General features: G+C 31.3%; 1 protein-coding gene across 1 annotated transcript; it reads left to right on the top strand.

Moving 5' to 3' along the window:
- The first annotated feature begins 764 nt into the window (after nucleotides 1-764).
- LOC142630941 (agamous-like MADS-box protein AGL8 homolog) lies at nucleotides 765-22,542 on the top strand. Its single transcript, XM_075805005.1, has 8 exons — nucleotides 765-1,108; nucleotides 13,389-13,467; nucleotides 13,698-13,762; nucleotides 13,848-13,947; nucleotides 14,042-14,083; nucleotides 21,371-21,412; nucleotides 21,513-21,622; nucleotides 22,064-22,542. Exons 1-8 carry the CDS (start codon nucleotides 924-926, stop codon nucleotides 22,170-22,172), a joined length of 732 nt encoding a protein of 243 aa, XP_075661120.1. The 5' UTR covers nucleotides 765-923; the 3' UTR covers nucleotides 22,173-22,542.
- Nucleotides 22,543-23,472: the final 930 nt, after the last annotated feature.

Genomic DNA, 23,472 nt, shown 5'->3' with positions numbered 1-23,472 from the left:
ACACAACCATGCATATATGAGATGGGAATTCATATATATGTCATGGACCATGAAAGTCCATAAACCCTTGTAACTTGTAAATGGGTCCCACAACTGAGCAAGCTAGCTAGATCCCTAGTTCTCACACAATTCCACGTTGGAGGGCATAAGTATTTTTTCCCTGGACCATTCAGTCAGAGGAAAAAAAAATTAAAAAGAAAAGAAAAGAAAACCCTATTTCCAGTAAGTAAAATGATAAAAGAAACAGAAAGCAACACAACCCAACAACGTATACATGGCCCCCCTAAAGAATATATACATAGCTTAAAAAAGAGAAAAATTTTTTGGCTCAAATACACAATGGTTAAGGCGCCGTCAGCAATTAAAGTGTAAGATGGAACAAACAAAACACAATCAGAGCAAAAAAAAGGTGTAAATAATAATATCGTACAAAGCTCCCTGGACGCATGAACATATAACACGTACCAAAAGCCATATGGACCACCATTGTTGCTGTTGATACATGTGGATGTGGCTTCGATCCCCATATACATATATACATATATATATATATATATATATATAGAGAGAGAGAGATACAAATTAGGTACAACACTGTTGGTTAGTACGTCAAACCAATCAAAAATCGACAACGTTTTTGACGAAACCACCTGGTTTTCCCAATCCCACTTATCCTTCTCATCAAACACATCCTCCACTGGTCCAACTGGTTTTTCGACTTTCTATAAATATACGCATAGGAAAAGAGACCTTCTTCTTTCATATTTGCACTGTGTTAACTAAATTTCACTCCCAGAGAGAGAGAGAATAACAAGAAAAACAAAAACAAAAACTCTCTCTCTTTCTCTCTCTTTTTTCTCTGTGTTTGTCTCTTCCATATTTGTGTTATTGGGTTTCTGTTTGGGGTCAAGAAACTAAAAATTATGGGGCGAGGAAGAGTTCAGTTGAGGAGGATCGAGAACAAGATCAACAGGCAAGTCACTTTCTCAAAGAGAAGGTCAGGTTTGTTGAAGAAAGCCCATGAGATCTCTGTGCTTTGTGATGCTGAGGTCGCCTTGATTGTGTTCTCTACCAAAGGGAAGCTCTTTGAGTACTCTACAGATTCTTGGTAAGAGAAATATTTATTACTGTTGCTTTCATTTTTTTTTTCTTCTTTTGTGTTCAATATAGAATATCATATCATACAGTCTTAGCTTTTTTTTTTTGGTTTTGTTTGGTCTTATTGGTCCAATGTATATAGTAGTCTCTCTTTTAGTCTTCTTTGAGGCCTCCTTTCTTGACAAAAAGACCATCTTTTTTTTGTTTTTTTTTGGTCAATACTATATGGTCTCTACTTTTGTTATTTTTTGATAGATAAACCCTCATTTCTTGGTGCAAATTTTATTCTTTTTGATGAAATGTTCAAGATTAAAAGAAACTAATTCCATTGTTGTTTTAGGATTTTTGTTTTCATTTTTGATTTTTGGGTGAAAACAACCCTTTTTGTGTAACAGTTACTTTTAGACATACAAGATACATACAATAATACATACGGGTTCTTTTCCGTACAATTATCCTAAGTTTTTTACGGAGAGAGGGGGAGAGAGAGAATCTATGACAGATTTGTTAGGTTTAAACGTAGCATTCCCCACATTTCAGGTGCTTCTCGCTGTACATGGGATTGACTTAAAAATTCTTAGTCCTCTCTTCTTTGTTCTCCTTCTCCCTAAGATTAGGGGTTGGTTTAGTTGTGTTTTAAGAAAATAAGATTTAAAAATTTTCCTTTACACAATAAAATGTTAGAAACAAACTTTTATTCAATGTTTTGAGAGTGTTTATTACATGATTTTTAACAACAATTTTTAGTTTTTAATCCACATTACATATATTTTCATACAATTTTTCATCCGCACGTATTTTAAAAAAAATATTTTAAAGTTAAAAACTGTTATACACGCTACAAATGGGCCTAGTTTTCTTAAATTGAAAATTAAAAACAGTAAATGGCCATTTGGTATTGGAGTTTAAATACGTATTTTTAGTTTTTAAACAATATTATACGCATTTTTATACATTTTTTATTTACATATTTTTAAAATATACAAACAACATTACTAGAACAACAATATCAAACAACCCCTTAAATCTTCTCTGAAAAAACAAGAACCACTCCGTAACTTTGATTTGTCTCCATGACTGGACATAAAGTTGACACCTACATACGGAGAGTGTACACATAGGAGCATGGTTTTGTAACTTGGCACCGATTTCTAGGGGAAGTTCAAGAACAAAATGTAGTCATAAAGTTCCTCCCTAGCAAAGCATGTAACTTAAAAACAAAAAAAAAGATTTGCCTGCAACAAAAAAAGAATGAGATTGTAATTCATTGTAACCGGAATACAAAAGCATAGGCACATACAATTAGTAATACTATCATGAACTTATGAGCCAAAGTTACACAATTGAATGGTACATCTAGCTATCCCGTGACATGAGTACAGTTTCGAAACCAATCCGACAAAAAAAGAGTACAATTTTGAAACCCATTCAGCCAAAAAATAGTACACTTTTGAAACCTGCTGAGAAAAAAATAATGCATACATCCAACAAAAAAATGGTGCATTATTTTTAACTCATTCAGCCAAAAAACAGTACAACAATGAAAACCCGTTGAAAAAAATCAGGGAAAAAGTTTACTTTAAATCAATTTGAAGCTATTGAAATGACTATATATATTTAGTTTTTGTCTCATGACTTTTTTCAAAGAATCATGTGATTTGTTGAAATAATACATATAGCTAGTTTTATAAACCGTCATACAGTGGATTAATAGGAGGAGTTATGGTTTGAAGTTTACTTCTTCCTAAAATAAACTAAGAAGCAAAGGAACGGGTACACTATGATATGAGATATAGTGATTTATGAAAAACTAGGGTATGATGGAGATACGTGTATTGATTAATTATTAAATATGTTTTTTTTTTTAATTTTATATATTGTTAAGCATTTTGCTGTTCATATATTGTTTTTTTTTTTTTTTTATACAAGATAGAATTCTACTCTAGCCTAATCTAAATGTGTATATGTGTGTGAAGCTCCCTCTTGGAGACTTGAATCCTGACCCTTGCCCCCACACCCCACAAGCACTTATACTTGTGGAGTGACCATCGTATCAAGGGTGTGCGGTGCTTAAACATATAGGAGTATCAATTTAAGAGTAATAATGCTTAATAAAGTGAATCCATGGTCATTAAATGATGTTTAAGGTACAAACTAATATCCAAAAGAGTAAATAAAATATAACTAGATAAGTGTTCAACATTGAAATTAGAGATTAAATTCTATAAAGATGTGATATAGAACCCAAGTTTTACACCTTTCAATCCCAACATGTCACATCGTCTTATCACATATTAAAAAGTAGGCATAACCACACACAATCAATTTTAATACCCATCTGAAAATTCAACTCAACTGATAGTTTAATGAGATTTTATTAGATATGGTAGGAGGTATAAAATTTTAAGTAAATAATTGATGTGGAAATCTCTAATTAAATGATATAAAATATGAGTTTTACACCTCATCTTTACCAAATTCAGACTCTTGAAATTAATATATAAAAAATATAAATAAAAATCCTTATAAGTTGTTGAGCTATCTCTTACTATCGAGGAGTTGGGTTACAACAGTATGCGAGCCATATGATGAGAACTGACAATCCTAAAGATATCCAATTTGATACATATGGTCATATTTGGGTACTTGAACAAAAATAGAGTATCCATGTTTACTAGAAAATAAGCCTCTCCCTTGCCCGAGCTACTTTTTAACAGAGTTGAGTTCACGGTATTATTTATTAAAAAAAAAAGTTCACATAATGATGATCAGTTCTAGATAGAAAGGGGGAACTTGTGATTTTGGTTAAGTGTTGGTTTGGTTGGCTAGGAGCTGATCTTTGGGAAGGATTAATGTCTTACTTATCACAAAGATCACCTTATTACCACCCTCCTTTGTAATCAAGTAATGTGTGTGTTCTAAGAAGAAAATGCACTGGTTTTCTTTTGTGTTTTTGTTTTATTCTTCAGCACCACCATGTTTCATATCCTAGTGTGCAGTGGATCCCACCATATGCCCAACATCTCTCGTACCAATGTAATAAAAAAGAAAAATAAATAAATAAAAGGAAAATAGTGATACTTCTTTTGGACCCTTTTGCCTATAGGCTGCCTATTAAATGTAACATACATACATTTTAGTTTTTGAACTGAAATCATAACTTAAAAATCAAATAATGAATAGTGTGTGCAATAAAAATTACCATTTTTGTATTGTAAATTTTAATAGAAATCACAATAGCATGAGCGTGGAATATCTAGGAGTTGTTTGGTTTTTTGAAAACAATCAATCATTACTCCTCACTCAATGTTTGTCACTCCTCACTCATCACTTAAAATATCTCAATTTCCTAAACCCACCCGTTTGGCACACTGTTTTCAGCTTCTCATCACTTAATTTTTTCTGCTTTTTGTGAGACTCATACCTGAGCACCATGTCATAAGTTCTATTAGCCTACCCGCCTTACCCTCACTCTTTTCATTTCATTTTCTTCCCCTCCAGTCACCATTGCCCTGTTACTCTCCCAACACAAACCCAAACCTAGCTAAGATAGAAGACGGCGCCGATCTCCTCCAACGTGTAGTGGCGGCGCCGATCTCCCACCTTCTCAACCCACCGTCACCAAGGCTTGATTTTTCATAGATCCCTTAAGTTTTATCGGTGAAATTTGTAAAGATTTTTTGTAGGTATTGTTCTGTTTGAAAAGTTTGGTTCTTGATTTTTTTTATGGGTCCAAGACTGACATAGCAGTGCCAACGGTGAAAATGGAGAAGAAAAACAGCAATACCCACTCATCACCCATAACTCTATTTGGTGCCGATTTGTGGGTATATCGGTTTGGTGCTTGTAATCTTTGAATGGGTTTGGTGCCTGTAATCTGTGGGTATATGGGTTTCCTTTGAATGGGTTTGGTGCTTGTATTATGTGGGTATATGGGTTTCCTTTGTATGGATTTCCTCTTTGATTCATTGATTTTCCAATATGGTGAAAAGAAAAAAATTGCAACCAAACCCAAAAACCAACGTGAAAAGGAAAGAAAATGATAAAGAAAAAGAGAACCCAAGCCCAGAAACCCAAAGAAAAGGAATGGAAAAAAAAAAAATTGCAAGCAAACCTAGAAACCAACGTGAAAAGGCAAGAAAAGAAGAAAAAAAAAGTAGAAGAAGAAGAAGAAGAGAATAGAGAAAGGTGTGTCCCAGACCCTGCGTGAAAGACAAAAAAAAAAAAGAAAAAAAGAAAAGAAAAGAAGATAGCGTGTGTGGAGAGAGCAAAAGGTTTGACCGTGGAACCCTCAGTGTGTATTTAATTACCAAAATGCCATAGAAACTCTGTTTCCATAACTTGAAAGCACCTAAAATGTGTTTTCAGTTTCCATAATTCATCACTCAAAAATCAGAGAATTAAGTGATGGAAACAAAACTTGAAAACAAATCCAAACAGAGTTTTTTTTTTTTGTGGGACCCACATGTTTCGAGTTATGGGTGATGGAAACAGAGTTATGAATTATGGAAACAGCAAATCCAAACAGCCCCCTAGCATCTAAGTCCAATAGTAACCTAGATAGAGTCCTATATTGCTCTTTTTAATGTTTATTTTTTTTATGAGAAATGTCATTTCAACAACATTTTCATAACACTTTTACAATAAATTCTACGTGATAAGTTATTATTGACTGTTATGGGTGGGTAAAAAAGTCATTTAAGTTGTGATTTCAAATTAGAACTAATAAAAGCAATTGCACCTGTTCATGGAAAATAGAAAAAGTGGTGAATTTTACACATTTTTGCTAAAAAACTAACCACATTAGTGGGTCTATAACATTGTACATATCCAAAAATGCTACAGTAACTGTGCATATTTAAACGGTACTGTAGCTTTGTATTTGATTATTAAATCAATTTTTTCTCTCACATCTCTCCGTTCTCTAGCTAATTCCTTGACTCTTTCAGTCTCTCTATTCCCTTGCTCTCTTCAATCCAAAAAACAAATAATAAGGAGGAAGAACAACAAATCAACAAATAAAAAAAAACTAGAAACTCATGACAAATCCAACAGAAAATCAACCCACAAAAAATCCAACGGAAAACCCATTAAAAGTTTGGTTCTTGATTTTTTTTTTATGGGTCTAAGACTGACATAGCAGTGCCGACGGTGGAAATGGAGAAGAAAAACAGCCATACCCGCTCATCACCCATAACTTTGTTTGGTGCCGATCTGTGGGTATATCAGTTTGGTGCTTGTAATCCTTGAATGGGTTTGGTGCTTGTAATCCTTGAATGGGTTTGGTGCCTGTAATTTATGGGTATATGGGTTTCCTTTGAATGAGTTTGGTGCTTGTAATCTGTGGGCATATGGGTTTCTTTTGTATGGGTTTGGTGCTTGTAATTTCCTCTTTGATTCATTGATTTTTCAATCCGATGAAAAGAAAAAAGAAAAAAATTGCGACCAAACCCAGAAACCAACGTGAAAAGGAAAGAAAAGAAAAAAAAATTGCAATCAAACCCAGAAACCAACGTGAAAAGGAAAGAAAAGAAGAAAAAAAAAAAGAACCCGAGCCTAAAAACCCAGTGAAAAGGAATGGAAAAAAAAATTTGCAAGCAAACCCAAAAACCAACGTGAAAAGGAAAGAGAAGAAGAAGAGAATAAAGAAAGTGTGTCCCAAACCTAGCGTGAAAGACAAAAAAAAAAAAAAAAAAAAAAGATAACATGTGTGGAGAGAGCAAAAGGTCTGACTGTGGGACCCTCAGTGCGTGTTTAATTACCAAAATGCCATAGAAACCGTTTCCATAACTTGAAAACACCTAAAATATGTTTTCAGTTTCCATAACTCATCACTCAAAAATCAGAAAATTAAGTGATGGAAACAAAACTTGAAAACAAATCCAAACAATGCTTTTTTTCGTGGGACCCACATATTTTGAGTTACAGATGATAGAAACAGAGCTATGAGTTTTGAAAACAGTAAATCCAAACGGCCCCCTAGCATCTAAATCCAATAGTAACCTAGATAGAATCCTATATTACTCTTTTTAATGTTTATTTTTATATGAGAAATGTCATTTCAACAACATTTTCATAACACTTTTACAGTAAATTCTATGTAATAAGTTGTTATTGACTGTTATGGGTGGGCAAAAAAGTAATTTAAGTTGTGGTTTCAAATTAGAACCAATAAAAGCAATTGCACCTATTCATGGAAAATAGAAAAAGTGGTGAATTTTACACATTTTTGCTAAAAAACTAACCACATCAGTGGGTCTATAACACTGTACATATCCAAAAAAGCTACAGTAACTGTGCATATTTACACGGTTACTGTAGTTTTGTATTTTATTATTAAATCAATTTTTTTTCTCTCTCCTCTCTCCGTTCTCTAGCTAATTCCTTGACTCTCTTAGTCTCTCTATTCCCTTGCTCTCTTCAATCCAAAAAACAAATAATAAGGAGGAAGAACAATAAATCAACTAAAAAAAAAAACTGAAAACTTATCACAAATCCAACACAAAATCAACCCAAGAAAAATAAAAGGAAAACCCATTAAAAAACCAAATCAACCCAAAACTCACGCCGAATCGTCGCTGCCATGGAAGCTTGGGTGGAGTGTTTGCTACTGCCAAGAGAGAGTGAAGTTGGACCCTAGCCACCCGAATTGGGTTAGTGATGGTTCAATGATCGGGTTTAGACTACTATTTATGGTGGTGCTATTGATCTTTGCTGCCACTGGTGTTGGCAAAGGTTTTGGCGCTCTCGGCCTAGGACCACTGCTTATGGAAGATTGTGAGGGACAATTTTAGAGATAGAGAGGAGTGGTTATGTGGTTGGGATGTGGAGAAGAGAGAGAGAGTATTGTTTTGAAAGATGAAAAAATAAAGAGAGAGAGAGAGAGACTGTGTCATGTGTGGTGGTGGATAATGGGTAAGTGAAATAATAAAATAATAAAAATAAATTATTATTTAAAGAAAACATAGTGTATAATACATGATTTGATGTGAGTGTTTTTGCAAATTACTTGTGTAAAATAAAAAAAGTAGGTTCTTTGTGCAAAATAGACAGTAAATTTTACACATACTAATGTGGATGCTCTAACAATTTACCACCTATAATTTGTTGTGAAAATGTTGTAGATGTGACACTTCTTATCCTTTATTGTTTATAAATGTTCCATTCTTATCTCAATGCAATAATTTTGTGATTTTTATATTTTAATAATTAAACAATAATTACAGTAGTTATTATAAGTATTTATTATGCTTGTATTTATATAAGTAAAATTAAAGATTTTATTTGACTAAAAATGATACTCTCTATTTTATTTTTTAGAGCAATGTCATGTTCACAATATTTACACAAATTTTAAGTGACCGATTGTTATTAGTGGGCAAAAAATTATTTTTCTATTATATGAAATTTGATAACTATGATAATTATAAATAGACATTTACTATTATTGTGTTTGTATATGGAATTATATATTCTACCATTTGAAAACCTTTATATTTACAACTCTAAAAACACATTAAAATATAATTATAATTGACATAAAATTGAGAAAATACAATGTTCAAGCAGTATAATAATTAATGGAACCCACTATTATGTACTAGGAAAAAATATGTCATTATTGCACAAAAAAAGTATTGTATAATTAAGCTTAAAATTGTGAGGTCAACAAACCTTTTGTGGCACAATTTTAAAGATCTGACAAAAGTAAATTGTTTGGTTTTATATAAATTATTATATAGATAAGAAAATTATTCAAGATTTTGGGAGTGATAATCACCCCACCCACGTGAATAATAGAATATCCCAAGAGAAATTTGTCATGAATATAGGTACCATGTATAGAATCCACATGTAAGGTTTAACCAAAACAACAAATTCACATGAGTTGTAATTAGTGGTTGAGCCTAAAATTTGATTTTAGGGAGGCAAAATTTATTATCCACACATTAATGTATGAGGCAACTTGGAAAATAAAAGCCAACCACACTAAGTGATATTTTAATACATGAAATATAAAAAATAAATAGCAAATTTGTATTGTGTCTATTTTTTGTTTATTTATATAAATTTGTGTAAATAAATAAATAAACTTGCGTTATTTTGGTTAATATATATTCATAAAATATCTAAATTGTAATAAATTTAGAACTATATCATGATCCTCTTTGCCCTGAAAATTTCAAAGATTAATCTAAAAAATAATATCAAAATAGGCAGTTTGGTATGTAGTTATTTTCATAATTAATTACTTTACATAAAACTTTTTGAAGAAAAATTAATTATTATATAAGAAATTCGAGATCCTATTATCAATTTTGTTATCATTTTGAAAAGAAACAATTTTTTTTCCTTTTTTTAATTAATACTCATTTCTTTAATCTTTTTCCCATCCTTATTTTCCATTATAAATCTTGAACCTTAAAAGATATTAATAAAATAGGAAATATTTTTCTTTCTTAATGAAGTTTGAACTATGAAAAGAATATAATTCATTAGTTATGATATAAAAAAAATAAATGCATAAATGAAATCCATTAATATATATATATATATATATATATATATATATATATATATATATATATATAAAAGATTTTTGGTGGGGCTAAGGGGCAATTCCTACCCCACTCCTTGATTTCACCCTCAGTTAAACTGTACATAAGGTTTGTCTGCCTACTAAAAATCCATTCCTATGAATCCTAGGTGGAATTTTGACTTTTAAAAAAAAACTCAAAAGAATTTATTTAGGTGTAAAAAGAAGAAACCCTTCATAGATAATAACTACAATATTGTGTGTTACTCTGTTAAAGATATTATATTAAAATATAATTTAGTATTCACATGAATAATTTTTTATTATTTTGATCATGATGGGTCTCATGTACTTGTGAGCACATTTATGTATGTCTTACATAAAAGTTTTTCACCCCTTAAAATCAAATATTGAATCTACCACTAATGAAACCTAAAATTGTGTACATAATTATTCCAATAGTTAGTATTTTCTTTTTCCTTTTTGAGAATCAAGAGTTAGTAAATAATTATACTCGTAACATTGTTAGTAAAATCAGTGTATAATAATTTATTTAATTTTTTATTTATCTTCATTTTAATGCCAAACTTTTAAATTTTTTTAATACCTTCGGTCAATAATCCCATCCCCCAAAATTTTTTTTTTTTTTTTAGAGTTTTAATCTATGGCGACAGTGGCGCATCCAGGAATTTTTCTCAGGGTGTTTCTTTAGAAACATAAATTATACAATCTAATAAAAAAGAAATTCATATATTGACAACAACAACAATAAAAAAACACGCAAATACATAAAGTTTACAATTGTCTTTTATGAGTTTTTATATTTTGAAATTGTTGTATGATAGTTTCATTATCAATGCTACAAGCTACATTGCTTTCAATGTACACAACCAAGGAATCATTCATTCACTGAATGTAGAACAAATTATAGAGCAAAATTTAATTTTATTAGCATAAAAAAAAAAACTGAGTGTTCCCAAATTTTTTTTGAAGGGTAGACAAATAAATTTTTTTTAAATTATTATATATAAAAATAAAAATTTCAGGTCAGGGTGATCCTAGGACCACCCTGGCCTTATGGTGGCGTCGCCCTTGTGGCGACTACTTCTAGTGATAGCTTATTATCATTAGACCAAGTCATTAATTAGTTTTTGGTGTATGTGAAGATTGAATCTCAAATCTCTCATTTAATTACCAGAAATTTTACCAGTTGAGCTAATTGGAACCCGCATCCCCTCCCCCTCCCCCAAAACCTCTTTCATTGAAGTGCTATACATTACTTATCACAATATTTACTACGGCCACCTCCTTCATAATCCAATAATTATTTTATATATATATTTGGTATATGATTTCTTTTTTTAGCATGTAGACTTCATAGTTGTGTAAGACTCATATGCTATAAGAGAGATGCATATATTGGATGTACGAAATACTTTCCTCTCATAATCAATATTTTTCTTTTAACTTATCATGAGTGGCAATTTTTAGTTAGATAATGCTCCACTTTTGTTGAGGAAAATGATATTTTCCATTTTTATTTTTGATTATTCTGCACTACCATATCCCATGTCTCACACAGTGGAGTGTGTCTAAGATAGTCTAGGGAAATAGCCACACCCTTACCCTCACCTTGGAGAAAATCTATCATGTTCTGGTTATATGTATCCTCCATTTCACATGGAATGGTCCTACAAGTGTGGTGTCCACCTTTATGTGAGAGCATGAATACATATAGTCGAAACATGTAATACCACCCCCTTTTTTTCTTTGGTAGACTAGTGAAATTACAATATTTTGCTTATAATGGATGAAAGACAAAGTTTGGCAACAAACCTAGTTGTAGCTTAAGGGTACAACTTCACTTTTTTTTTTTCTTTTTTATGTGAATTTTGACAACTCCACAATTTGATTACATTTTCTTCTTATATCATCTATTCTTAAATTTTCAGACAATAAAAAATCAATAGTTATGTTATCAATAAAATGTTTAAATTTTAAAATTTTGTTGCTTAAAATTGTACATAAAAAATAAGTTTATAGACTGAATAGTAAATAACATCCAATTAGCATGAAATTGGACATGTGTGTTAAGAATATAAAGAACATGCAAACCAATGATTAGATTTTCAAAATTTGTAGCCTTGTAAATTTTTTGTAGGGTGTTATAGCATTAGAGCATTCTAATTAGCTCGTACAAATTTTTTTGTTTATTTTACGATAAGAGCTTACTTTTTCTAGTTTACATGACTACTTTTCAAAAACACCCATATCAGATTATTTATTCTACACTTTATTGCATTAAAATATCAATTTTTTTAATTTCTTAATTGTTTTTCTTTCTTCACATATAACAACTACTATTCACTTTCTTTCTTCATCTTTAAGATATGTAAAGAAAGAATTAAAAACTAAATAGTGTCAATGTAAATTTACACGATTCCTATAACAACTTTGTAAATTTAAACATTTTTAGTTTGACTGATGTGTGTGATTTTGGGGTTTGGATGTGTAAAATTGAGCACTTTTTCTATTTTGCATTGATAGATACAAATGCTCTTAGGCTAATAGCCAAATTTTCTACTTTGATGAATTTACAAAGTTACAAAAGTTTTTTTAATAGAAATTACATGCGCGTGGGACATACGTTGCATCTTAGTCCTGTACTTTATATTTCTCTCTTTCTTGTATTCTTCTTTGATTATAAATGCTTCATTCACGTCTCAAATCTCAATCAAATAATTTTGGGATTATTATATATAATTTTTTTAAACAGGATTATTATATATAATTATTATTCTTAATAATGTCCAGAATGAAATATGTACAACATATGATATTTACATATTTCAATTAACCTAAGGCAGAAAGCATGCAAAAAATTTGGCATAAAAATAAAAATAAAAATAAAACGTGAATAAAAGTATGTACAAGTGCATTACGGTTTGAATGAAAAATTCAGGACACAAAGAACAAATTTATAGATTAGATCATATCTTGTTATATTTCAATTTAATAGTATATCTATTCTATTTTAGGATCTGTTTGTTTTAGCTTAAAATAATAGTTTCTTTCACCACCATCTTGCACACATCTTTTAAAAAACTACTTTTTAAAAGGTATAGTTGAACTTTTACACGACATATCTTTTATACAAAATATGCCAATAAAAATAAGTTCATTTAAAAAAAAAAAAACTCTTAGTATATAAACTAATTATGTCAGAATTATAAAAAAGTGAGAAAAAAAAAACTAATATAGGCTATTATTTAAGTAATTTAATAATGTAATTATGTATTCCTTCAATTATTTATCCTATTTTCAAGCAAACTAATAAAGAAAATTCATATTATTTAGTTTCTCATATAATTTAAAATCTAATTATAGATTAAAAAATCTCATCATCTAAATTATGAGGATTTTTTGGATTATTAAAAATAGATGAGTAATGCTAGAGATACAAAAATTATGTTATAAAAAAAATTACAAACTGCTGATGTGGTGAGTGATTATTAGTAAATGAAAAAAGTGATATTAATGGTAGGTCTAGATGAAAACCAGTAAGAAGTTGGCCACAACATAAGTTTGTAAAATAGTTTGTGTATGTGGATTATGATGTTATGGCATTTTGAGAATAATTATTCATTAAAATTAAAATTTTAAATTTGTCATAATTACAAACTCCTTTTTATGTGTTTGAAGTTTGGTTCATCAACTAACTAATAGATGATCATGCTATTTCCTTTGATAACAGTATGGAAAGGATCCTTGAACGATATGAGAGATATTCATATGCAGAGAGGCAGCTTCTTGCAAATGATCTTGAACCAAACGTGTGTTTTTCAATCCATTGAATAAATTTCAAATTCAAGAATCTTATTAGATACAAGCTAACTCTAGCTTCTGACTGATGTGGCTTACCAGTTTTCTTATTTTTCTATTTCAAAACCAAAATGGCAATCAATATTACAGATTGCAACTGCCACACCAGTTGGACAGGGAGTATAAAGAGTAAGTATAAAGAATGGTACTTTTGTTGACTGAACCCATTAATTTTTTCTAGGGAAGCTGGAACCTTGAACATGCAAAGCTTAAAGCAAGGATGGAGGTGTTACAAAGAAATCTAAAGTACAAACTTGAATACAGGCAGTTATGTACTTTGTTATAATGAAAGAAACAGCAGAAACGTTTACCTTCTTCCTCTTCTTTGCAGGCATTTCAGAGGAGAAGAACTTGATTCCTTGAGTCTTAAAGAGCTTCAGAGTTTGGAGCAACAGCTTGATTCTGCTCTGAAACATATAAGGACAAGAAAGGTAAAAATCATTGTAATAGTAAATGTTTTTAGTTTTTGGTGTTGTGGTGTGAGCCAAAACTTTTATGGTTAATAAAATAATCTTTCACTTGCAGAACCAGCTTATGCACGAATCCATTTCAGATCTTCAGAAAAAGGTAAGCCCCAGCTGCCTCACCCTCATGTTTTATAACTGATGTAGCAGAGAACCACCTAACTAATAAATGTCAGACAATTTTCATTATTATTCATGAGTATTGTTATCTTTTTCTTTTTTGATAAACTCATGAGCATAGTTTATCTAACTGATAAATGGCAGACAATTTTCATTGTTATTCATGAGTCATCATAGATGTGGTCCTCACAATTATTAACTTTGTATGGTCCTCTATTATGAAGCTGAAAACCTTATGGCCCTAAAGCGATGCCTTATTGATGATGTCCTTGAATATAGACGTTAAATTACTATTTCCTAATAGCTTAAGTTTTTGAGAGAATTGATAGGTATTTGGAGAATCAGTAATTTAATATGAAATTAGAGCAGAAATCATGAGTTTGATCCATAACTTTGAGAAAATTTGGCTATAAACTTGGTCATAGCCTAATGCTACCACTCCATTTGATATCTTTTTTATTGGATGTGAATTTTGATAAATATATTATTGAATTACATTTCTTCATATATTCTTGTAAAAATTTTAGAATATTAAATATCAATACCAAAGTCATCAATCAAATGTTTAAATTTTAAGTTTATGTAGTTTAAAATTATGTATAAAAAATAAGTTTATGGGTTAAATAGTTAATAATATTTGATTGACACTATATTTGATATATGTGTCAAGAACATAAAGATTATGCAATCTAACGATTAGATTTTCAAAGTACATAGCTATGTTAATTATTTTAGTGGGAATCGTAATGTTAAAAATACATAACTAAGTTTGTAGTTAAATTTTGTCCCCCCCTTACTTTACTCTACCATCCATTTAAAATGTTAAAAATTTCATGTGTTGGGTCCCACTTATTAAGGAATGTCAGAATTATAGTTAAATAATTAAATTCATCATTTTTTAATACCTTAAATTTTGGGGACAATCAGTAATTCAACAATAAAAAAAAGGCTTTACATACAATATACATTTTTTAGCTACATCATAGATACATTAACCATGGCTTTATATAATATCGTAGTTAATACCATGGTTTTGTGATAACACATATTACCTTGATTTTATGCTTTACCGTACTAGACATATGGTACGTTTGGTACATTGAATGATAATTGTGGGGATATGTGTCAAACCCGTCTTGGAGGTGGGTCGAGGACATTGGGTGGTCCACATAGAAATGTGATCTCGGCCCAAGAACGAATGGGTTGTGGAAGGCCCAATGCTGAGCCCATGACCCTGACTAGGCACCAATATGCATACGAGGATCCAGACTAGTGTCAGCCACAAGTTATAAAGTAGTCTGACACGGTCAGACTAATGGGGCTTGCCGTTGATCTCAAATTTGAAAAGGGGGAATAGTGCCATAGACTCATAAGGGCACTTGGATCCTTGATTTGGTGGATCCCACACACATGTGAGGGATTCCAACAAGAGGGTATAAAAGGGGAGGGAGGTAAGAGGAGAAGGGGTTGAAAAATTTGAGGAGTGAAATACGAGAGGAATGAGAGGTACACACTGGGGAACTAATATCTCATAAAAGAAGGGGGCAACTGGGTCAGAGAATTTTATTCTCAGCCAAAGCTTAGAACTAGATTTAGTGAACCACCTTGGAGGCCTAGCCCATCGTAACTAACAATTGCTCTTGGGACCTCCCATCATGGGCTGAAAGCATCCCAAAAGAAAACAAATAGATTAAGGGCCCAAGGCCAAATTCAGGGTTTTGGGGTTTGGTCACCACAATAATTATGTTAGTAATGGTGATATGTAATATAAGGTGATGTAATGGAATAACTATACCTATAATATGTTTGGTTGTAAAATTTTGTATTTTTGGAAATATAACAATTTTATAATTATTATGCATATAGAGATGGTTTGTATTTTTGGAAATATAAGAGCATTCATAGTGATGGTGTTTTTTGCACCTCAAAAATCTACTTTATCTATTTTACCACATCACTTTACGATACATCTAATATCAAATATTCTATTTTTTAACACTTAATTTAAAATAATATAAAAAACTTATTAAAATAATAAAAAACAACCACTACAAAAACTTATGGCAACCGGCCATAGTCACCTCCACCACCTGCCACAACCACGGGCAACTACAACCAACCACAAAAAAAAAAAAAATCACAATTCATCACCACCGGCCACAACAACCCACCATCATAACCACAACCCATTGCCATAGCCAACCCATGGAACCCACAACTATAGCCACAATCAACCACCATCACCACCACAACCAAAATCCACGAAACCCATACCCAAAATCAACCACCACCACCAAACCCATATGAACACACAGAAAACAAAAGGCCAATCACAACCCAACACATACCTAAATTTTGATCTCAATCCCGATCGTCACAACAAAGAGGCAGCAAAGGGGTAGTGAGAGGAGGAATAGAGAGAGGGGTAAGGCGAAGAGATAGAGAGTAGAGGAAAGAGAAGAAGGAGAAGAGACTGAGAGACAACAATGAGAGAGATAAGTGGAACTGGCAGGGAAAGACTGGTGCAGTGAGGAGAAAGAGAGAGAGAGAGAGAGAGAGAGAGAGAGAGGGGTGCGGCAGAGAGAAGTCAGAGCAAAGAGGAGAGACGAGAGAGAGAAAGAAAGAAAAAGTAGTAGCAGTTGCTACAGTAGTATGTTACTAGTAACAAATTACTGTAGCAAGTGGCAATTTTTTTTTAAAATCTTTACCACCATTGATGTAGTGTGTATTTTGGTTGTTGAGAGCTAAAAATAACTTTTTGGAGGTTTTACCTCCTTCATTGTGAATGCTCTAATAATCTCTAAAGTTATTACATATATTAAAGAATAGATATTATTGCTACTATGCACCCTTGACGTGATGGTCACTCTACAAGTACAAGTTCTTGTGGGGTGGAGGAATAATAGGCGGAGTTTAAGTCTCTTAGAGGTAGCATCATACACATATATATTTTTTTTGATAAGTAAGAATGATATATATACGAAAGGCTACTCTATATACATATACACTTAGATTAGGTTAAAATAGAATTTATATCTCAAAAAAAATAAAAAAAAGGAATAGATATTGTTGAGTCCCAATCTAGTCCTGTATGAATTACTAAAATTAACTAACAATTTCAATCAATCAAACTCTGCATAAATCCACAATTATAAAATCAATTGCAATATATTTCTCAAGAAATCTCAAATTTATATTCCTTGTGTAAAGAAAAAATATTCTTTGCTCTCACGCACACTCATTGTGGTTTCTTCTTCTTTTCACACATACTCACTGCACACTGTGATATATTTGTCTTTCTTCACTTTGCATCATTGAACAAAACCCCCCACAAATTCTTCTTGATTTGTGCGCTTCTATAAAAAAAAAAAATCAACAAAACCCAAAATTTTTTGTATCTCTCATTGTGCTACCTACCAAGCAAAAATTCATTTTCTTCTCTTGGTTTCATGTCCAATTCTATTATTTTTTTCTTCACCCCATAGGGGGGGACCCTTGGGCTAAAGTCATTAAATTCTTCACAGCACAATCTATTTATAATACTTCAACTTCTATTCCTTGGTGGACAAGGACTACAATACTTCTATGGAAAGGAATAGGTTTTTCTTTCACTAGAAGGAATATTTTTTTTTTTTTTTCATGTCATTAGATATCCAAAAATAACGAAATTAATTTTTTCTTCTTCAACTGGGAAATCTGTTTAACTTTCCAAGTCACATTTGAAATTTGAGGCAATTTAGCAACAACTATTACACACCTTCTAAAGAGGAATGAATAGAAATTGAGTTGTGATTATGGAATAGAAATTTCTAATGAATAACTATTACATATAACAAAGATATTGAGTTGTGATTCTAAAAAAAACAATACAATAAAGGTATAACTTTTTTTTTTTTTTTTTTTTTTTTGAGAATCAGGTATAACTTGTTTGGAAGTAGGTTATTAAGCCAAACCAAGTCACGCTTTGCTACTATTTATCCCTCTTACTTTAGAGATTCACTTAAATGATTTTAATAGTAACAAGAAAAAGCTCCTGTATGGTTCCACCAACTAGCTCATGTACTTCCCCACGAAGTTGTCCTTTGTTGATGTCTTGCATATGCCATTCTTAGGTCACTATTTCCTTGTCATTTTGTCAATATCCTTCAGGCATCGGTGTATTGTAGTCTTGCTTCAACCAAAATAGTCATTCTTTGGTCTCCATATGTCGTTTGTTGTTGCCAACTGTCTCACATTTTCTATATTCCATACCAGGCCTGATCCTCTATACATATGATAAGTTCCAGTTCTGTTATATTTTCCATATTGGTCTTACTCTCCAAACTCTGAGGTTTCTTCAAGTTTCTACCTTGAGTTTAAACAAAGGGAAATGTTAAGGAGCACCACAAGATTTCCCTTAATAGGTTGTGTTAAAAAAGGACAAAGAGTTATTAAAAAGAGTGCCAAAGAAAATAATAAAAATTGTTAAAAAATTATCAGAAATGACAAAAAGCTACAAAAAATTATAAAAAAAAAAAATGTGTAAAAAAATGTTGTTAATGGGCACCTTACGGTGCCCGTTAACACAACCCTTGAAGAAATAATAAAATACAATAAGTCATACTATAAATACTTAAAAACCATAGCTGTATACTACTATGGGTAGTAGTTTTGCAATTCAACATGCGATGCAATTATAATTTATAGATTACCTTATACTATTTCTCCTATATATATCACATACTCCATCCGTTGTAATTTTCTACTCTATACATAGGCATTCAAGTTGAAACACACTAAATTTTATTTCTGCTCTCTATTTCTTGCTCTTTATCTCACTTGCTTTCTCAATTCATGCATTTTTTGATAGTGTTTGGACAAGTTTCTTAATTTCTAGGAAAATCATTTTTGGACAAAACTTGGCTATAAACTTGGTTGTAAACTTAGGCTACAACCTCATTTAAAAAAAAAAAACTAACATTGCTACATATTTTAAAAATGACAAAATTTAGCTACAAAATTGGTTATAGTCTAAGAATACAATCTTACTCAATATCTTTTTATTGAAGGTGAATTTTGACAAATCTACTGTTGTATTACATTTTCTTCTTATATCCTCTGTACTTGCAAAATTTCTAAAAAATTAAAGATCAATAGTTATATCATCTATCAGTTGTTTAAATTGCCAATTTTTATATAATTGTTTAAAGATCAATTATGCATAAAATATAATCCTATAGCAACTAATATCGGATTAATACAAAATTTTACATGCTTATTAAGAGCGTAGAGAACAAGCAATCCAACGGTTAGAGTTTTGAAATATGTAGTAATGTTAATGATATTAAGTAAGGTTGTAGCCTTATGTTACAACTAATGTTGTAGCTAATCTTTATCATTTTGAAAATTTAACTATTGGATTGCATGTTCTTTATGCTCTTAATATTCATGTCAAATTTTATATCAATCGAATGTTATTTACTATATGATACATAAACTTATTTTTTATGCATAATTTTAAACTACAAAAACATGTAATTTAAACAATTGATTAATAACATAACTATTTATCAAGAAAATGTAATTTAATGATGGATTTGTCAAATTTTACATTTAATAGAAATATATTTAGTGAAGTTGTAGCTAGCCTTAAACTACAGCCAAGTTTATAGCCAAACTTTGTTCTTCATTTTTTTTTTTCATTTCTAATTTTCTGGATCCAAAATGATATTTTTTGAAAATTGAGGATTCTTATTTTTATTTCTCTTTACTTCTCCTTCTCTATTAAAAAAAATGTATTTCTCTTATTTTATTATTTCTTTTCTCGTTTTCTCTTTTCTTTTTCCCTCTTAATTTTCTCCTTTAGCTTCAATTTGTGTGTGTTTTTTTCGATGATCTTGTTTCGTGGCTTTTTCAAGGGTTTCGTGGGTCACGATGAAGTAAACAATGCAAGCTCTGACTCCCAACAAAATAAACAAAATATTTTATCGATATATTATCAATTTTTGATAGCAAAATTGACGGCTGTGGCTCACAGTAAAATCAACAACAATTTTTCTACCGATTGATTTTCGGTCATTGATTTCTGCCAATATTGGGTTTTCTTCATCAATCTAAGTTATAAAATAGGTTTTTATAGTAACTTTGCTAGGAAGTATAGACACTTCATTTAAGATGCCATATCTGTGTTGTATCAATGTCGTACTTGTGTCATACCAGTTGTTTCATGTTATAATTTTTGAAAAATGGCTTATGTTATTGTATTGGACCTGTACCTATGTTCGTATCCATGCTTCCTAGTAATTCTCCCCACCCTCTCTCCCCCCTCCTCCTTTAACTTGCTACCTTAATTAAGTTTTTGTAAATTTTTACGATAAAATTAGTTAATTTTGTTTACCAATGATCGTTTTTTTTATAATGTAAATTCATTAATCTACCCGAGTAGACCAAAGAGAACGGGCTCATTTCATCCTATTTAAGTTTAGTTGTACTAATATAACAAGAAATTTTTTCAAATGATATGAACCCTTGAAATGAGCCAGAACCTCCGTTTGCAAAGGGTTCATACTCTGTCCCGCTTGGTGGACACATTCATGCTAAGCCAAGGTCCTAAGTCTCCGAGTCAGCCTATGCATTTTTGATGAATTCTACACTTTTGATGAATTCTACATCTATGGCCATATTGTTCACAGAAACATTGAATATCTGATTTGTTCAATTTTTTAAATATAATTATTGTAAATTTTTCTATTTTATGTTGCTTTTGTAAATTCATCATATATGCTGGCTCTTCCTCTCTTTTTGTTGGGTAGTTGATGCATTTGGGTCTTGTATTTAGATTTTTTTTTCATCACATCTTTTTTGTGGTGGGATCCCATAGGCAATGAGAACTTTTTTTGTTCTCATTGTGAATGAGTTTCTTTTTATTTTTTAGGGTAATTGTTTTTAAATAGAGACTGTAATTATATTGGACTTATGTTTGGAATAAAGTTATATTTTATTTTGTATTATGCTTATTATTTTTAAAAAAAAATTAATTGCATAGTATTTTTATAATAAATCATTATCTAAAATAAAATATATTTTCTATAATGACAACCTAATACAGTTATGTTTAATATAATTACTTTTCAATAAAAGTTTAAGAATAATACCAAACCCAATGTCTTAAAAGAACGTATTAGGTCATAATGTATTTTTACATTTATATATAGGCTTACCAAACGCAACTTTAACGAGTGACCTTGAAATTCATGTTATTTGATGGGTTGCCTAACGTATTACATGACAGGATAAGGCATTACAGGAGCAAAACAACTTGCTTGCAAAAAAGGTAAAACTTTTTATGGTAACAAATGTGAATTCTTCTTAGCACCAATGGCTTCAAAATTTAAAAAATATATGTTACATGATACATTTTGTGCAATCTTCAGGTTAAGGAGAAGGAGAAAGAAATAGCCCACCAGGAACAATGGGAGCAGCAGAATCATACCTTGGAATCATCCTCCGTCCTTCCCCAACCATTGCAGCCTTTGAACATTGGGTTTCTCTCTCTCTCTCTCTCTCTCTCTCTCTCTCTCTCATTTGCAATGTGCATATATGCATGCATTGTCTTATGTGTGCATGTGTGCATCTAACATGTGTATATATATGGAGTCAGTATCTGACCCTCTTACATAGGGATAAGTCTCACGCTTGTAGTCTGCTCCCATGTGATGGAGCATTATATATACCCATTGTACCCGACAACATTTCATGTATATGACTTTGCTACTAATGTGAGTAGTTGGTTGTCTTTGTGCATATTCTTGTCATACATGGTATGTGCCTAATTAGATAAAATTTGGAAGCCTAAAACACCATAAGAAAAAGATCAAGAGCATCGCTTACTTTGTAGGATCAAAGCATTGAACCAGAACTTTGATTCTTATTCAAGATTTATTACATATGAAAACTAAAGATGGTGAAACTATATGCAATGCAGCGGGTCTTACCAAGCAAGTGGCAATGGAAGAGAGGAAGAAACAACTCCATCTCAAAATCAAGCCAATACACTCCTACCCCCTTGGATGCTTCGTCATCTTAATCAATAGAATGACATATACATATATCTATATACCCATTGGGCTCGAGCTCCTATCTATGCAATTTTTTTATGTCTCTTTGTGCGCTTAGATATGGATGTGATCCTGAATCTTAACATTGTAAACTGTGTTGTATTGATGCTTGATAGAACAGTCTCAAAATGTTTGTTACTATGCGTGGCTTTGTGTACTTAGATATAGATAAAGACTTGCGAAGTAACTTGGTAATAACCGTTATCAACCCCCACCCTCCCAAAAGAGAGAGAGAGAGCCTTTTATCATTATGTATTCATAAGTGCTGTGTTTGAACTTCGAAGTGTATAATTGTCCCCTTGGCAGTTGGCATGGAGTTGCTGATCTGCATCTCGCTCTTTCAAATTTAGTTTTCATTACTAGCCCATGGAGTTGGATTTTGCTTTCACTGAACATCTGAACTAAAACGCTCAAAACTAGTGTAGGGATCTTAAAGAGATTCTTGAGGTATCTTGAATTTAATAGAAAGCAACCATTGATGGGGTGCTGGAAGGATGACAAACCTGTGTCAATGTCTAAAAAGCTGCATAATTTTCGGGATTTAATGTTTAACTTGAGAAAAATGAAGCATATTCTTATGAATATGGTACATATTTTGGCTTCCTGAGTTTTTGTATATGGTAGGTGTATGCTGATTGGTGAGAGTAGTCCGGCATTATATTGTGTATTGCTAGGAATCTGCCCTAATTTAATTAGATCTTGTGAGATGAAAAAAATAGAGAAAATTTGTGAAAAGAAAGCAATTACATCACACAAGATATATGTGGTTTGGCAATGTGTCTTTGTCTACAGAGATGTAGTGATCTCACCATGTCAAGAAAAATTACGAAGGCAGTTACAATACAGTTTTTCAATACAACAAACTCTAATTCGAAGTTACAAATAAATATCTCAAACAATGGCCGCAAAAACAGGGCCAAAATTTTTCACATGGTCTAATTAAGTTTTTCAAAAATTCTCATTTACAATAAATTCTGTAAGCCCAAAAGTATGAAAATTATTATTTATTATTTATCTAGATTATTAAAATACACCAACAGTAAGCCTTGTTATTGTTAAAGAATAATAATTTTAGGTCCTAATCCTCACTTTCTTTGGACACTAATGTTATTGCAAATGTATTTTATGAGCTTGTAATAATTAGCTATGGGGATGAAGGGTGATAAGTGTTTTGAGAATTGATTAGTTCCAAGGGTGTTTGGTACACCCACTCAAACACACATTTTCAATTTTTAAACAATAATACACGTATTTTCATACATTTTTTCACTCATAT

This window comes from Castanea sativa, chromosome 4 (genome assembly GCF_040712315.1).
Source record: "Castanea sativa cultivar Marrone di Chiusa Pesio chromosome 4, ASM4071231v1".
Classification (NCBI taxonomy): Eukaryota; Viridiplantae; Streptophyta; class Magnoliopsida; order Fagales; family Fagaceae; genus Castanea; species Castanea sativa.
This window is presented reverse-complemented; position numbering and strand designations above follow the sequence as displayed.

What these genes read in the sequence shown, in the direction of transcription:
- LOC142630941 (XM_075805005.1), top strand. Translation starts at nt 924, where the DNA reads ATGGGGCGAGGAAGAGTTCAGTTGAGGAGGATCGAGAACAAGATCAAC. An exon ending in CAAATGATCTTGAACCAAAC is followed by an intron (nt 13,468 to 13,697) that starts GTGTGTTTTTCA and finishes AATTTTTTCTAG; the next exon opens with GGAAGCTGGAACCTTGAACA. An exon ending in GTGTTACAAAGAAATCTAAA is followed by an intron (nt 13,763 to 13,847) that starts GTACAAACTTGA and finishes TCTTCTTTGCAG; the next exon opens with GCATTTCAGAGGAGAAGAAC.